The following is a 16996-nucleotide window of genomic DNA, read 5'->3' on the forward strand; positions in this document are numbered from 1 at the left end:
TTTGCTGGATTGACACCATGGCGAGGCCTCTTGGAAGTGAACTCCACTGCTTAGAGTGCACCAGGCATTAACAATGCAGGCCCCTCTCTCTCAGTCCAGTGAATTCCTTCCACCAGTTCAACTGGTAGAGCATATCCACTGGGGGTCCAGGGGTGGGGGTCCAGGGGTGGGGGTCCAGGGGTGGGGGGCGGGGCCTTGTTTCCGATGAAACCTGCACTGGCTCTATGGCACCCGCTACTAATCCAGGAGGAACAACTGCGGGCAAAAGCAGCAAAGCTGTGCTAAATTGATGCATCTTCAAATCATTTTCCAACATTTCAAACCGTCTTTGCAGAGACGACCTGCGACCTCCAGCCAAGACAGTTCTTTGTGTTTTGTCCATCAAAACCAAACTGTTCTGACGAAGAATCCACGCAGAAGTCTGCTGTACGTTTTCACATTCACCTCCTGACCTCCGCACCCCGGCTAATGAATATTTATACTTAAAAAAAAAAAAAAAAGAGGGATCGGGGCTCCTGCGCTTCTGGCCCCGCCTCCTGCCTAATCCCGTCCTTTCCCACCGAGCTCCAGCTGATCCGGGCCGAGGCCCCGGTGCTGCCCGCCGAGGGGAGCTTCAGAATTAGGTCACAGCATCGCGGCCTCTCCAATTAGACGCCGGCGTGTGCGTGTGTCTGGCCATGTGTGACCCGTGCGTGTGTGCGTCTCACTCTGTGTGTGGGTCTGTGTCTGTGTGTGTGTGTGTGTGTGTGTGTGTGTGTGTGTGTGTGTCTGACTGCACTTTATCTGTGGCCCTCTGAGGAAAAGAGCGTTGTCGCCGTCGCTGTCAGCACGTGAAATGATAATGAAGGCAACATGTAAGGATGGGTGACGGCGAGGTGAACGGCATCCTGGGAGGGAGCGAGTGCGTGTGTGTGTGTGTGTGTGTGTGTGTGTGTCAGGGGCCAAGAACAGGTCATATGCAGCCATAAAAGATGCATTTTGAACATTCAGACCCCCCCCCCGCAGCAGCTGACACGCCCCCCCCCCTCCGAGTCGGGATTCAGTTAAGATTCACCGCACCGCCGTGGGATGTAACCGGCGCGCCCCCCCCCAGCCAAGGTGAATGGCGTTGAGAGTGAGGGAGCGCGTCACCCCTGCCGCCGATCCGCTGCGTCCGCCTGAGATGTTTCCACCTTGCAGCGGGGCGCCGCTGCAGTTTTAATGTCTGCTTGTGTTTTTTTTTTTTTTTTTTTTTTTCCCCGTTTATTGCGGAGCGCCGTTGCTCCGCGTTACCACCGCTGGAAAAGAAAAAAGAAAAAGAAAATGAAGAGCTACAGCGGGATAATGTTTCATCTCTTGTACCTGCTCTCTCACTCCGTCTCCCTCTGCTTCTCCTCTCGGGTCGGCTTTTTTCTCTCTTTTTTCAGGGAGAGAGAGAGAGAGAGAGAGAGAGAGAGAGAGAGAGAGAGAGAGAGGCTGGATTAGTGCGAGCAAAGGTAGAAAGATTATTCTGCTGCTGGGTTCACATGATGTCTTCATACCCTCCAAACCCCCTCCCCCCCCCAAAAAAAAAGAATATATATATATATATATATATATATATATATATAAATAAACAAAACAAAACAGGAAAAAAGGGCGTGTGAGTCATTTTGAGGTTTCAGAACCCAGAAGTGTGTGTGTGTGTGTGTGTGTGTGTGTGTGTGTGTGAAGGGCATGGGAGTAAACAATTGGCATACACTGTGATGGAGAGAACATTAGAAAGAAAGACTCTGGCTGTGTGTGTGTGTGTGTGTGCGTGTGTGTGTGTGTGTGTGTGTGTGTGTGCAGGGGGGGGGGTAGTGCGGGACGAGTCTTAATTAAGTTTTCAGGAGGTTCTTAAAAGGTCACGGCAGGCCGCTGCAGCCCCTCCCTCCCTCACCTCCTCTTCATCGCCATCTATCCAGTCATCATCGCCCTTCCACCCCTCCCTCCCTCACTCCCCCCACCCCCCCATCTGCGCGGCACGCATTAGCCATTCATGAACGCGCTCATTAAGAGCCGGGAGAGAGAGGGAGAGTTTTGAAGCGATTGTGTTGCGTTGCGCCCGGTCTGCGGCTGGAGCCTGGCGATTAATATTTCAACGTCTCCCGTCGAGGAGCTGAGAGCAAGTTTGGCCCTCCTAGACTTGAGAGAGAGAGAGAGGGAGAGAGAGAGAGAGAGAGAGAGAGAGAGAGAGAGAGAGAGAGTGCCGCCCCCCCACCACCACCCACCACCCACCAACAACAACCCCACCTCCCTCTCCTCGGTCTAACCCTTCCCCTCTTCCTCCCAGACAGACTTACAGTACATTGCCCTGCTATTTCCATTTATTGCGTACACACGTTCAAACTCCGCCCCCCCGGCCCCCCCATCCGCCAACCCCCCTCCTTGCCAAACACGCAGGACCCCTAACTCAAACTGACTTAATTGGGCTCTTTTGTTTCAGGAAGGAAGAAGGGAGGGAGGGAGAAGGGGGGGGGGGGTTGTATTCTGTCTCTCCTCGAGGACCACCCCCCCGCTCCCCCCTCCTCCTTGTCTCCTCATTCTTCTCGGATGGTGTGGAATGTCTTTCTCCTCTCATCCTTGGTTTCATAGCCGCGTGAGCATGCAGCCGACCTGGAGGAGCCCGTCGGGGGGGGGCGGTTTGGGGTGGCGGCGGCGGCGGGTTCGAGGTGGGTGGTATTATTCACCCACTGTAGATTACCGCGCCGAGTTCATTCAGACCAAATCAATACTCGTCCTTGTTCACCATTGTACTCACGGTCCGACTCGGAATTGGACGCAGCCAGAGGCATCGCGGGTTATTAGGCAGTCAATATCTGAAACGCCGACCCTGAATACCGAAATCACTTTGACCCCACTTGAAATCCCTTGTCCTTGATTTCACAAGCCTCCCGCCTAAGTGGCCATGTCCGCACGAATGCTGGAAATAATTAAGTCGTTCGGAAACACACTTTTCTCCTGCGCATTCCCGTTTATTCAGACGCCGAGGCTTACGGAGCGTGACGAGGTAATGCTTTCAAGAAAAAATGCTTAAAAAAGAAAAAAAAAAAAAAAAAAAAAAAGCAGCGTCGGAATTAAGGAAGGGGTTTTCTTTGCTGCGTCTTTGTGAGTAATCAAGAGGGGATAATGTTTGACTGGTTGCAACAGGAGGCGACGCTCGGCAGAAGCGCACAAGGGCAAAAATTGAAATGCGAGAGTCGTCGGTCAGAGTGAAATTCACAAACAGGAGAACGCCGAAAACCACAACAAGGGTTTGGGGTGAAAGGTGAAAGCGATGGTGGAATGTGGGGGAAGAGGACCGAAGCAGGAAGTGTTAAGAAAGACAAGACAAGACGACAACAGGGAGAGAGACTCCTTTCAAAGTAAAGTGATGGAGAAAGCCAACCGACAACAGCGCTGGACTGAGACTCGTGGACGAGGTTGGAAGATCGAGGGCGGCATGGATCTGAGAGACAGCGACGAGCCACAGCGGCAGCAAACAAGCTCATGGAAAAACAATTTCAAATTTCCTTTTTTTTTTTTTTTTTTATAATCTTTGTTCTTTTTAGCAGTGCTGGCATCGTATCACCGTCTCCTAATCGCTCAGTCTGAACTCACCAAGTCAAATGTTTGTCAGTTTGGCATTTCCCTGTGTTTGAGTGCAGGCGAATAATTTACAAAACGGTGATGGCGGCGAGTCGGAGGAGCGTTTATCACCGAGGCGGCGAGGAGCTGAAGATTTTCTGTCCCTCGATTTTATTTTTATTTATTTCTTTATTTTTTCCTCCTGTCGCCGTCGTTCTCCACTCTGCTCCAGCGCAGTGCAGCCAACCAACCGCAGACACGGACACGAACAAAATAAATAATGAACAACACCCCCCGCGCCCCCCCAACCCCACCACCACCACCCCATACAATTCCATACACACATACACACAATAGTTTTTTTTCTTTTTCTTTTTCTGTAACTTCATTTCACAGATGCATCATGCAAGGGAAAAAAAAAATAAATGCATGAGCCGTGTGCACGCTGCTGTGTGCGTGTTTGGCTGCGTCGCTGTTCACAGGGGCTGGAGATGGAGGCCACGGCTGAAGGTCAAGGCTGCTTGACTGAATGGAACACCTCCATACAGAACCCCCCCCCCCCCCCCCCCCCTCCCACATTCACGAACCCTCTCATGCTCCTCTTTGTTCCACCGTCCTCTTTTTTTTTTTTTTGGTTCTTGGTCAACCTCTGCTCTCTCCTTCACCCCCCAAACCCCCCAAACCCCCCAACCCCCTCCTCCTCCTCGCCTCCTTTTCATCCTGACGCTCCACCTTCTGCTCCTTCCACGTAGGTGCGCGGAATAAGTGGGAGTCGGCCTGGGCCGAGCGTGAGTAAGCAGAGGCCCTCGGGTGGGTGGGGTGGGCTGGGGTGGGGGTGGGGGTCCGGAAGGTGCAGGCAGGCAGCGGCCGGCTAATGAAGTTCCTCCCCCTCCACCGCCGCCACCTCGTCGTCCTATTAATCCGCTGCCCCCTACCTCTATACCCACTTCACCACCGCCGGCCCCCCCCACCCCACCACCACCTCTCGCCTTGTTTCTCCCTGAGGGAGCGAGTTGGCAGGGAGCAAAGCCTGCTGCTATGGCAACACGGAGGAACCCTCCCTCTCCCACAGGTCTCCTTAGCAACTGGTAGCTTGGCATTGCGGTAATGAGCGTACCCGGCGTGCCAGGCTTTGTGTCATATTGGCATGTGTGCGTGTGTGTGTGTGTGTGTGTGTGTGTGTGTGCGTGTGTGTGTGTGTGTGAGATGTGCATAGGTGTGAGCGCGTCGGACCGTGATACATATGGCAGTTTAGTTGGGCGGGGGTGGGGGTGCGGGGGGGGTGGCATGAGAAAGAAAGAGACCTGCAACTTGCTCCCGGCTTGAAGAATTTCAAACGACACCCGGCTAATAACTTGGCCTTCGCTAATGTTGACGTGTGTTTTTCGCCCCCGCCCACCCCCCCCCCCTCCCCCTCCCATTTCCTCCCCCAAGCCGCCCCTCCCGTGGTCATTCTTCACCGTACTGTAAAATGGAAGCAATTAGGGGGGATGATCGGATGCATTTTTGCATGCCACGTGCATGGCTGCCCGTGAGCTCCCTGCTCCGCCGAAATTAAATTAAACGCCGAGAACGATGTTTATTAAAGCGCGATCAGAGGTGCGCGCTGACCTTTAGAATGCTGGAAATGAGATTCTCATTGTTATGAATGAGATTATATGGAGGCCGCGTTTGGGGGAAAAAAAAAAAAAAAGAGAGAGAAAGAGAGGAAGAAAAAAAAAAAAAAGCCGGGGCCCCGCATCGATTCCATTGTTGGCCGACAGTTTCTTTGTATGAAGCGGAGGGAGGTTTCAATATAATCAAATCCACACTGTGCCTGTTGGCTATTAAGTGAGACGATGTTTTAATGTAGACACGCAGGCACTCACATAAATCCGGCTTGATTTGTGCTCTTGTATCTCGCACAGCTTCAAAAAAAAACAAAAGAGCCGTAAAAGCCTCTGAGGAAAAGCGCCGCAGGTCCTGATGAAACGTGCGAGGCAAAGCCCGGTGGAAAAATCCGAGTCCGCTCCCTCGACGAGGGTGTGAAGTGCGAGCAGGCGGCCGGCCCCACAGGTGGCCCAGCCCAAACACCTGTTGTGTGAATTCCCGGCGGGAGCTCTACCTACCTACCTACCTACCGGGAGCAGAAAGAGGCACCGCCACGCCCAAACGCCGACCGCCGACCGTGCCGCACGTGCACGCTCCACGGTCCGCGGCACCGCAGCCCGGGCGCGTGGGCGTCTGGACGCGGTGTCCAGATTGAATCCCCTTTCGCGCCCGCCGGAAAACGCTCGGCGGTCCCTGGCGTCGGCCCGGCGGATTTTCCGATCCCCCGTACGCGTCTCAGATGCTCTTTTCATCTGCCAGCGTCTATTTTTACCCGCCGAAAAAAACAAACAAAACAAACAAAAAAAAAAAGAACTGCGGCGCCACCTTCCCTCCTCCTCCCCCTCCTCCTCCTCCTCCTCCACGCCCTGACCTGGCCCCGCCCCCGCCCCCCCTCACTCCCCACGGTGCCGGGCCCTGCCGTTTTGGCGACAGGCAGGCAGGCAGGCAGGCAGGCAGGCAGGCAGGGCACAGCTGACGAGTCGCCAGCCGTTGGATGCAATTAGTGCACAGTCAGGCAGGAATCCCCCCCCACCCCCCCTCCTTTCCACGGCCCACTTCCTGATCTGAGGCTATCAGGCTGACTGACTGACTGAACACTTGCTTTCCGTTTTTTGGTTTTTTTTTTTAAAAGCCTTTTTTCATAAATGGCTCTCCTGCAGTGTGGGGGAATTGAAGGGGTCGGACGGCGAGCACCTTTCACGGCGTTCGACTCGCTCAGCTGTGCAAACTCGGCCCTGTTGAATGCGAGCGGCGGCCGATGGAACGCACGCTTCGCGTTGCACCTGTTCAGGTTTGGCCGCTGAGGTTAGGAGGGAGCTCCCTCTGCGGCAGAACACCTTTTTTTCTGCCTTTCCTCATTACTCTGGCTCACTTTTTCTGTAATGATCCCTGGAAAATATATAAAGTTGAGCATTAACATAACCCCCCCCCCCCCCACACACACACACACACACACACACACATACACATACCACCACCGTTTATCGTATTTATTGAACAAGAAACTGCAAGTGATGCCAATCCTCAGACACCTCACACCGATACACTGAGCCAGATGCACTTCCTAATCCCAGGTTGTTTTTCCTCCACCCCCCCCCCCCCCCCCTCTTCTTCCTCCGTGCCAACAAGGGCCGCCGTGTGCCTCGCATGCCAATGCAGTCGTGACCACCGCTGTGGAGGCGATGATGGCATGTGGCAGAGAAGTAACTGTTTCTCACCTCCTAATAAAAGAGACTCCTTTTTAATCTTTTCAATTTGATTGCGTTCCAAAAACAGGCCTGTCTGCCCATCTGTCTCTCTTAAAGAAGCCTCCTAAAGGGATTTTAATCATCTGACTCTGGGCTTCTCAGGCAAATAGCTAAATCTCTCTCTCTCTCTCTCTCTCTCTCTCTCTCTCGCTCTCTCGCTCGCTCACACTCGCACTCTCCCTCATCCTCCTCTCTCTTACACACACACACACACACACACACATACACACACAAACAATGTCCAATTTTCTTTCTTGTTTTCATTGTCATGCTTTAAGTTGTCTTATCTCCCCCCCCCACCGATGCGCCATATCATTTCGGCTCCATTGTGTCATATCTGCGCAGCCATTAGGCCCCTCAGTCCCTCTTCAAGTCCTCCGCAGTCACATAAAAAACTCCCCCAGCCCCGTCCCTATTAATCCACATGGCTCTAAATTCTTTATTTCCCTTCAAAGGGACAACGCCAGCCATGACATCAATCACGGAAAGCGAATATTTAGCCGCCGCTAATTTCCACCAATAGCCTGGAGACAGGCTTAGCTGACAAAACTCATTCCTGCGCCGAACAAAACTGCTTGTGTTGAAACCTTCCCCTCCCCCTGATCCCTCCTGCCTTCTGCACAGGCAACAAACACACACACACACACACACACACACACACACACACACACACACACACAAAAAGAGAGGGAACAGGATCACAATAAACAGTTAGTGCTTCTGTTACTCCCCCTTGATTTAGGCTTATCAAATGAATGTGCACCGCGGAGGGGCACCCTTTGACAATGCATAATGGCTCCATTCTGCATGAAATGCGTCGGTAATACCATTCGAGTGTGGCAAAACGCCTTTACGCCGGTGCCACTACAAGAACAGCTGCTGTGTTCTTAGCCGGGGCCGGGCACGCCACACTGCTTTACCCTTGAGGTTGTTTGAATCGGGTGAGTGGTTTCTTTTTTCCTCTCGCTGGATCCCCGGGACCCCACTCGCGCGCGGCCCTCCGTTTTCCCCCCAGCCGCTCGGTTCTGTTCGAGTGAGTGCACACTCGCCACAAGATCAGTCCCGTAAACTGTTTGACCTGTTTCCTTGCCTGCGTTTCCAGCCTGTGTGTGCGTGTCTGTGTGCGTGTTTGTGTGTGAGCGCGGGGGAACACCCGGAATACGTTCTGATGGGGGTGGGGGGGCAAAGCGAGAGAGATAGAGAGAGAGAGAGGGGGCTCAGTGAATGGGGGGCATTTTGAGGGCACCCCTTTGTGTGGCGGGAATGGGGCCCCCGTGCAGTAGCTTTAAATTCCCATCCCTTCCATCTCCTGCTGTACCCCCCAATCCCACCCCCACTCACCCCACAGCACAGCTGCACCCCATGCCAGTCAGTCTGAGATGAAACACTGGGCCTAAATTGACCCCCTCCACCCACCACCCTCCTCCCTCCTCCTCCTCCTCCTCCTCCATTGCACATTCACACCCTGAATGCTGATGCCTATAAGTGTCATCTTGGGAACCGTGGGATATGTCGCGCACAAAGCCATTTCGGGGCCAGGAGAGGCCATTGCTGACAAACACGTGGCTGAAAGACATTGTTGCGGTAGGGAGACCGCACATGCACCATTGGCGTCTGTTGTGTAGTTGTTGTTGTAGTTTTTGGAGTAGGCGACGGTCATTAAACGCCATTGATTGCAAAGATAAAGAGCCCAGTCTTCGATTCAAAGCCTGCGAGGGAATTTAAAAAAAAAATCTAAAATCTACATTGTGCACATCAAATATCAGGAATATATTGCTGCTGCCTATCGGATTCCATATGGTGATTCATAACCCCCATTTGGTTCACGCTGAAATATATGCCATGTAACAACCAACTTGCCTCCCTTTGCTAATCAACCAAGCTCTCGTTGCTCGCTCCACCTGTGTGCAATGGGTGGATGTGTGTGTGTGTGTGGGTGGGGGGGGGCGAGGGCAGAAGTCTCAACATGTCAGATTTGTTTAGAAAAGTGCATAAGCTGTTAATCTGGGGATGAAGAACTCCACTCCTCGAGCTTTGCTGCCTATTGTCTGCATATCTAAATCAGCTAGCAGGATTTTTCGGCCTTAATGAGAGTCGAACCCAAGCTGATTGTTATCCTGAGACCGAGAGTACCTCGTTCACCTTTAATGACTTTGGATCGCACCATAAACCATTAACTTTATCCTCTTATACTTTATGTCCAAATTAACCCCTTTCAGCCTGATTTGGCCGTGTTTATGGAGCGAGGACGAGGGTAAATATTCATGGCAACAAAACAAAGAAGCCGCACTACTACTTATGACTCTGTCTCGGGTTTTTTTCTCTCTATTTTTTTTTTTCAGTATTATGGGTCCTGGCAGGCACTACATCTCTCCGTAGAAGCTCAGCCATTGGTGCATTCATTATTTAGAGCCTTCTCCACTCGGCCCATTGTATTAAAGGGGCATGATTTGAATAGGAAGCAGCTTGCTGGACCCGGGCGTGTGATGTGTTGGTTCCTCTCTGTCATTGCATGTTTCTCTGGGCTTCATCTGTCTGCCTCAGCAAGCCAGGGGGCTGAAAGAGAATTTCCATTTTATGAATATTTAATACATAATAAAGTTTTCGATTTTATTCTATTCCGCCCGCAGGGGTGAAAATGTGGCGGAGCCGACCCTCAAGGACAGACAGCAGAGTAAAGGTAGTTAGATTCAATGGAGACATTAAGATTATGGTTTCGCAGCAAACTGTCGCAGAAATCACCTACAACAATACGCACAGATGCGCAAAAATAACATTTAGCGGTAGTTGCAACACCCTATAAATGATTTATAGCGACCCTTTTCCATGCGTTTTCCAAACTTTTCTTTATGCTGCATTACTACTGGCTCATAGCACATCCGGCCTGCCTGCTGTGTCCGCGGTGACCTGGCATGGCTCTGTGTGAGACACCCAGCTGGGAGTGCCTCTGAATCAACTTGGGATTAGCCCAGGATTGTCTGGGATTACTCGGGGATGGAGGAGGATTAGCAGTGACTGCTTGTTTCAGGGGCGTGAGGGCCGTCGATGGCCAAATTGCCCCTGACTCAGACTCAGGAAACCGGAGGAGGACCAGGCCACACCCCAAGTGGAACCACCTGCAAGCCAAGCTATTCTTGGATTCCGGGATTCAAAAATACCTTCCCACCCGCCTGCCCGCCCGCCCGCCCTGGCCACAAACACAAACAGGATGACGGAGGGGGGAAAAAAAGCATGTGGTGGAAAACTCCATGAGAGGAAACCACCAGCTTGTGATCATGATGATGCCGCGGCTGGCCACTGTCCGAAATCTCTCAAATCTCTCTAGCAGGTGGATTCATCAGATAAAGAGGGTTTGGGATGATGACAAATCCCTCCAAGTTCAATGGGGCTGCTCCTCCCTCATACGGGGGATAAATCGCGATTTGAATCAGGCAGGTCACACAGAGTTTCCAGCATGAAGTGGTTGTGGCTCTCTGAGAGAGTTGCCCCATTTTCAATCAGCCGCGGCGGAAATGGCAAGAGAGGGCTTACATATGTTTTAATTTGGGGCGTGCGCGGGACTTGATGAGGATGGTTTGGTTTGTGGAATGATAGGTGGATGATGCAGCCCGGGTGAGACAGGGAGTTGGCGCGGCACGTAGAGGCGCCGTCAGAAGCGGGGAGTGGGCATCCCCTGCGGACCTGCACTGCCGAGATGAAAGGCTGTTTAGTGTTGAAGCAGCAGCATCAAACAACTGCCTCCTATTGCATCTTTCCCCCACCATCCCCCCACGCTCCCTGCATTTCTCTCCCCTCCCTCCCTCTCCCCCTCTCAGTCTCTTGACTCTGCCACAATATTATATAGTTCCACTGTTGCAGGTTTACCCGGTTGCCATGGTTACCCAATGCTAGAGGTGTCACAGCTAGATAACCCAAGGAGGCATTCACAGATCACCTGAATTTGGTTTGCCTATTTGCACATTGTCTGCTGCAATTTGATTTATTTGTTTTCCTTGCCGTGCAATTCGCCGTAATCTGCACCATAATAGGGATGGTGGGGGTGCGAACACCCCTCAATCCGAAACAATCTATTGTACCGGCACATTCCAAAACCACAGGAGGTGCTTTCGATTAGATTTTTTTTCCCCTGCTTGAGCATTCAAAAAAAAAAAAAAAAAAAAATCCCCCATGCACAACAAAGAGCACAATTGCAATATAAAAGTCTCTGTCATATACCAGAGAGCTTTGACTGTGTATGTCAGTGTGGAAGATAATGGGAAGGTAATTTGTGACGCCGTGTATAATTGAAGGCCTGCATAGTGGAGGCAAAAGTGGAAAATGACTGCCGTGTGCAAAGATGTGAGTGAAATAAGAGAAAGAAAAAGGTAATTCACTTGACAATATCTGTATTGACCAAAAAGAGAAGCAGGGATGGTGTTGAAGACATACTAGTGGAGACAGGCGGTGGAGGTAGATGTGGAGGGTGGGATACATCCATTAGCCTCTCTTGCTCCCGGCTCAGTCTTGTGATACTTGCCTACCCATTCAAGCCATGAGAGCAAAAGCGACAAGGCTGGCATTACGCCAGACTGGCGCTGACTTCAAACATACAGTACGCCCAACCACAGCTACTTACATCAGTCTGGCTGAGAGGAGAAGCAGAGGAGGAGGGACGGATTGACAGAAGTGAAAGTAAAGGGTTTGATGTCTACATAACAGGAGGGTTTCAGCTCCAAGAGTTTGGTCATTTCAGGTTTGCTGGCGCTGACAGATTATTACTCCGTGCCGGCTGAAAACCTCGCACAGTCTCCGGATTGCAAAGATCTCGGATCTGAAATCTTGCTCGGCTACCTTGCCATCATCCAGCAGACAGCATGTCCAATCAGTTGTAATTTTCCATGGGTGTCAGGAGCGTTAAGCTTCCTTTATGAATAAAGAAGCAGGATGTGCAAGCACAGGAAACAACTGCTCTGGAGAACCATAGAAAAAGTCCAAAAAGTAGATCAAATAGTGAAAAAAAAATGCTTGCTGTTTAAGAGATTAGCATGGATGCTGGAGTTTGCTTTAAATAACGGGGTACCTTGACCGGTGCACTGGTACTTATTACAGACTCGGGTGTGATTGGGTTCACATGGGTTGTTGATTATTCCATTAAATGTCAGACCTTACTTTTTAATTTGCAATATTTGTGCAAGAGTTTCTTGTTTTCAATTAATGAGAAGTGAAATAATTCCAGTTTCATGTCATACATTCTTAATGTTGTGTGTCTCTTATCTCTCCCCAGAACTCCATCCGGCACAACCTATCCCTCCACACACGCTTCATAAGAGTGCAGAACGAGGGAACGGGGAAAAGTTCCTGGTGGATGCTGAACCCAGATGGAGGAAAGATGGGAAAGGCCCCCCGTCGGCGAGCTGTCTCCATGGACAACAGCACCAAGTACCTAAAGAGCAAAGGCCGTATCAGGGGCAAAAGGGTCGGCCGCCCGGTCGTAGGAGCAGCCTCTGCCGTGGTTGGACTTCAGGGCTCTCCGAAACATGGTAGCTCACCACGGAAAGGCCTCCCAGGATCTGGAGGTCTATCTGGAACTGATGGAGAGTTTGATGCGTGGACAGACCTCCATTCAAGGGCAAGTTCCTCAGCCTCTACCCTGAGCGGGCGGCTGTCACCTATCCTGGCAGAGGGAGAACCAGAGGAACCAGAGGAGGGCGGACTGTCCTGCTCCACATCCCCCCACCTCTACCCTTCACCAACCAGTGCCCGCTCACCATCCATGGGGGCTGCGAATCACTGCTCTCCCTTGGAACAGCTGCCTCAGCTGGCTAACCTGACAAGTACCATCAGTCTAGATGAGCAGCTGATGGAGGATAGTTATCATCACCGTCACCCAAATCAGCAGCAACACCAACAACAGCACTCGGCCATTGCCAGGCTTAAGCAGCAAACCTCTGTTTATCACTACAGCTCCGCAGTAAAGGGACAGAGCCCCTATGGTGCAGGGGTTTACGGCACAACAGGCATGGGCATGTTGTGCCATCACTCCCCCATGCAGACCATTCAGGAGAACAAGCCAACCAGCTTCTCTGGAACCATGCGTACTTATTCCAGTACCAATGCCCTCCAGAGTCTGCTAACAGGGGCTCCGGGCGCACAAGAATACTGTTCCAAGGACATGATGGTTGGACAAGAGCGGGAGAGCCATTCGTTGATGGGTCAAACTCGAAATGGATTAGGTTCCACCCACCAAGGCCACCACCCGGGCCACCACAATGGCCACAGCCACATCCACAACGGACCTCTTTCCCATAACTCGGCTCACAGCCACAGCAGCAGAACTCACAGCCATTCTCATGCTCACAATAACGTTAGCAACCAAAACTCACCTCACAGCCTCACTCACAACGGACACAACCTCAGCCAGAGTCACAACCACACTCCGCCACGGGCCTCCGCCTTGACCCCGTGCGCGAACAGCCATCAGTTGCACGCCTACAACCACAAAGCTCCCTACCTGTACAGCCCGCCATCCCACGCCCACCTCCCAGCCTCCACAACCCTTCCCCCGAACCCGGCAGGCATGCTGGGCATGCCCCAGGACTCTTGCCACGTTGCCGCCGCCCCACATCCTCGCCACAACCACTACCCTGACCCGCAGCACCAAGGCCTGACCAATGGACCGTACAACCACAGCCAGGTCATAGGCAGCGGTAGCGTTAGCGGCAACTACCACGGCGGCTACCATCAAGGTCACTTCCACGAGAGGCTACCGGCTGACCTGGACATTGACATGGTTCACGGTAGCTTGGACTGCGACGTGGAGTCCATCCTCCTCCACGATATCATGGACTCGGCTGAGGAGATGGACTTTAATTTTGACTGTTCCCTGGCCCAGGGGGTTGGCATCGGCATGGGCATGGGTATGGGCGTGACCATGGGTATGGGAATGGGAATGAATGGTTTTGTGGGCCCAAAGCAAGCCCATAGCAACCAGAGCTGGGTACCTGGCTAGAGCCGAGAAAAGTAACACGTCCTACCTTCTGAAAGAACTTAAGCTACCCCATACAGCACTGTGCTCAACTGTTACATTCCTGACTTGACAGAGACTAGTCTCTCTCTTTGTTGTCTTGACAATTCTTCTGTCGCCCTGCCCTCTTTTAATTTCCCTTCCGTTCCCTGAGGGAGAGCTAGTTCATGTCACATTAGGGGTTTTGTTGTTGTTGTTGATGTTGTTTTTTTTTTTTATTTAATCTCCGCTATACTGTGTTGACAATCTCTCAGCTGTGCTTGCCTGACATCGCTTCTCATCTTCTCACCAGGAGAACTTGAACTCTCAGTGCACTTTAGTGCAAGTGGGTCATATCTTGCAGTGTGTAATGTGTTCGCAGGGCAGCTTGGACAGAGCTTGGCATGTTTCCGAAGGTCCTCGATAGCAATTCAAGACCTCATCGTGGTTTGGATTGCTTTTTCTTAAACAAATGCAGCAACTGCAGTAAGATTTGGCAAAACGAAATTTCTCAGAACTTGTTTGTGGCTTTTCAAACTCAATGTAAGCGTAAAGTTTTCACTCATTCCACTAATGTGTAACTTTTTAAGTATTAAAAATTTAAATGAATTTGATGCCTTTTAATCATTGCAGAGCATTTAGTCCTTGGTACTTTGAAGTTCCTCTATGATGTAACATCATGTTAATTCCCCCCGTGCCACCGGTTAGGGAATACTGTCACTACGTCTTCAAATAGATTTTATCATTAATGGCTCGAAAGCAATTTGCCGAATTAATGTCTTATCACCTTGTCTCACCTGGACTTTTCGCACCAGGGCCCCCCCCCTCCCTCTCTCCCTCTCCTTTCTTCTTGGCGCCGCACTCCGCCTGTCAGCCGAGACAAAGTGACCATTCTTTACGCCGAGCCATTTAATGTGGCTTGATTAAAATTCAGCGTCTTGCTTTTAATCTCCAAAGTGATGCGGCAGCGATGCGTCATTATTGAAAATCCGGCGCCGTGCCCTCCCATCCCTCACCTCGGGACGCCCGGGCCACCGCTCGAACTCGCCGTCTCGCAACGTGCCAAGAAAGCCAGACAAAGCCGTGATTAACGCCGAGTCACTCGGCTCTGACAGCGGCCACCGGCAGGTTACAAGAAGCGCGGAGGTTTGCGCGACGGGCGCGGAATGGAAGTCTACTGTTACAGCGGGAATCGATCGTCGGCCTCTGCGTTCCGTGCTCTTGCGCTGCGTGTGTGCGTGTCTGCAAACAGGTTGTGTAATCGTATCATAAAGCCCCACCGCCACCACCCATTATCTGCGTCTGTATTTTTTTTTTTTGTGTCTTCTCCAGTTACTGTTACGTTTCCAGCTATTACTGCGAGTCTCCGAGAAAAGTCCGAGAGTTACTGAGAACAACAATCAGCCAATCTGGGTGAAAGTGACAGTGTGTCAGACAGGGTTAGAATCTCCTGCAGCTATCGATCGACACTTTTTTTTTTTTGTTTGTGCGCGCGCGTGTGTGTTTATTATGTTGTCTTGTAATCGTTGTTGTATTGTTGCAATTTATGACGGACAGAGGATGACACCGAAGCACCCGTGTTGTGAGGATGGAATTTGATGCACTGCAATGATTGCCTGTGCGATACGACCTTTTTTTTTTTTTTTTTTTAAATGCTCCAACGCCGTCCAACCTTCCCCAACACGTGCTCTGCTGCTGACGTTCTGCTGTTCCTGAATTGGGACCACTAACATTTGTGTCCCGAAACTCACCTTGACAGAATGAATAATAATAAAAAAATAATACAAACGCTAGTCTACAACTCTCATCGTGTTTGGTCAAGTACAGCAGGATGAGGATGGGGAATTAGGTCAGGATGCGGCCCTGGGTTCTTGTAACAGCCAAAGGTCAAGTAAGGCACAGACTATCAGACCCATTTTTTTTGAGGCAAACACCTTTATTTCAGGGTCTTCATCCACACCGTTAATGCGGTTAATCTTGGTGTGAAGCAAACAGCAAAACGAGGCCCGACGAAGCAGCAGTACTGACCAACATTGCAGACATTCATCGAAGCCCTGTTATTGGAAAGAGAGCTATATATGATGTCTAACTTTGTGATATTTATTTATGAAAAAGAGATTGGTCTGTGTAACCCCGCCCCCCTTCCGCCCCTTATATGTGGTAGTTGTACGAGTCAACTCCTGTCCCCTTCCTCTTCTTTTCTCTGTTTTTTTAAGATGTCACTCTCCCTTTTGCCCCACCCGCCCCCCTTTTACTGACTTTTATTTTGTACAAATCTATATATTAAAAAAAATATTGTATAATAGTTTTTAAAAATTCAAAAATAATAACAGTTTCGTTGTCTATTTCTTTTTTAAGAGAATGTATCTCATCATCTGGTGACTGGTAAATAAATTAAATTAAAGAAAATGACGATACTCCGCTGTTTCCCTTTTTTCGTGTAAACAACTTTTATTAAAAAAAACAAAAACATTAAGCAATAAGCAGTGGCATTTCCTTTTCAAATAAATTAACTTCTTTCACGCACACGCATACAACCAACCCCTGTGGCAGTCAAGTGTAGCTATTATATGAAGCCAGAAAGTGGAGACTGAGATTAAAGGGGTTGTAATGCAGCACGTCTGCTGGAGTTGTGCCCTCTCTGTGTTTCTCGTGGGACGGATAAGTCCCGTCAGACAGACAGACAGACAGACACAACGTGGACAGACAGCCAGGCGCGGTTGCCAGGGTTGCGGCGAAAGGTGAGTCGTGTGCGTATCTGTTGGCATGTCGCAACGCTTGTTATGGCCGAGCGAGCCGCGCAGCTCGGCCGCAGCTGTCGCAGCTCCCATCGGAGGCCTTTTCACAAGAGCGGCGCGCCATGCGGCCTCGTCCCCGGGGAGATAACCCCGCCCCCTGGCTCACACACACACATTTGTGCACACATATGTACACACCTTCAACACGCATGTATATGTTGGAGCGTTTTTTTATTTTTTTATTTTTTTCAAATGACACAAATTGACACGTCTGCACATGGAAGGGGCGCGGCGCAGTTACGGAACCATATGCGGCGCGCCGCCTTCAAACAGCGGCGCCTCACTTTAGATGTACAGGTTTTAATTGACTC

The 16996-nt window shown here is 50.9% G+C and overlaps 1 protein-coding gene across 1 annotated transcript in view; it reads left to right on the top strand.

The window, feature by feature from the left end:
- LOC142904718 (forkhead box protein O6-like) overlaps window positions 1-16299 on the top strand; it is a 34391-nt gene extending 18092 nt beyond the window's left edge. The window contains exon 3 of the mRNA XM_076050988.1: window positions 12169-16299. Coding sequence (XP_075907103.1) covers window positions 12169-13893 — 1725 coding nt within the window. The 3' untranslated portion in view covers window positions 13894-16299. The remainder of the gene's footprint in view (window positions 1-12168) is intronic.
- The last annotated feature ends 697 nt before the right edge of the window (window positions 16300-16996 follow it).

The sequence above is a fragment of the Nelusetta ayraudi genome, unplaced genomic scaffold (genome assembly GCF_046127955.1).
Source record: "Nelusetta ayraudi isolate G7.1 ecotype Tasmania unplaced genomic scaffold, CSIRO-AGI_Nayr_v1 ptg000131l, whole genome shotgun sequence".
NCBI lineage: Eukaryota > Metazoa > Chordata > Actinopteri > Tetraodontiformes > Monacanthidae > Nelusetta > Nelusetta ayraudi.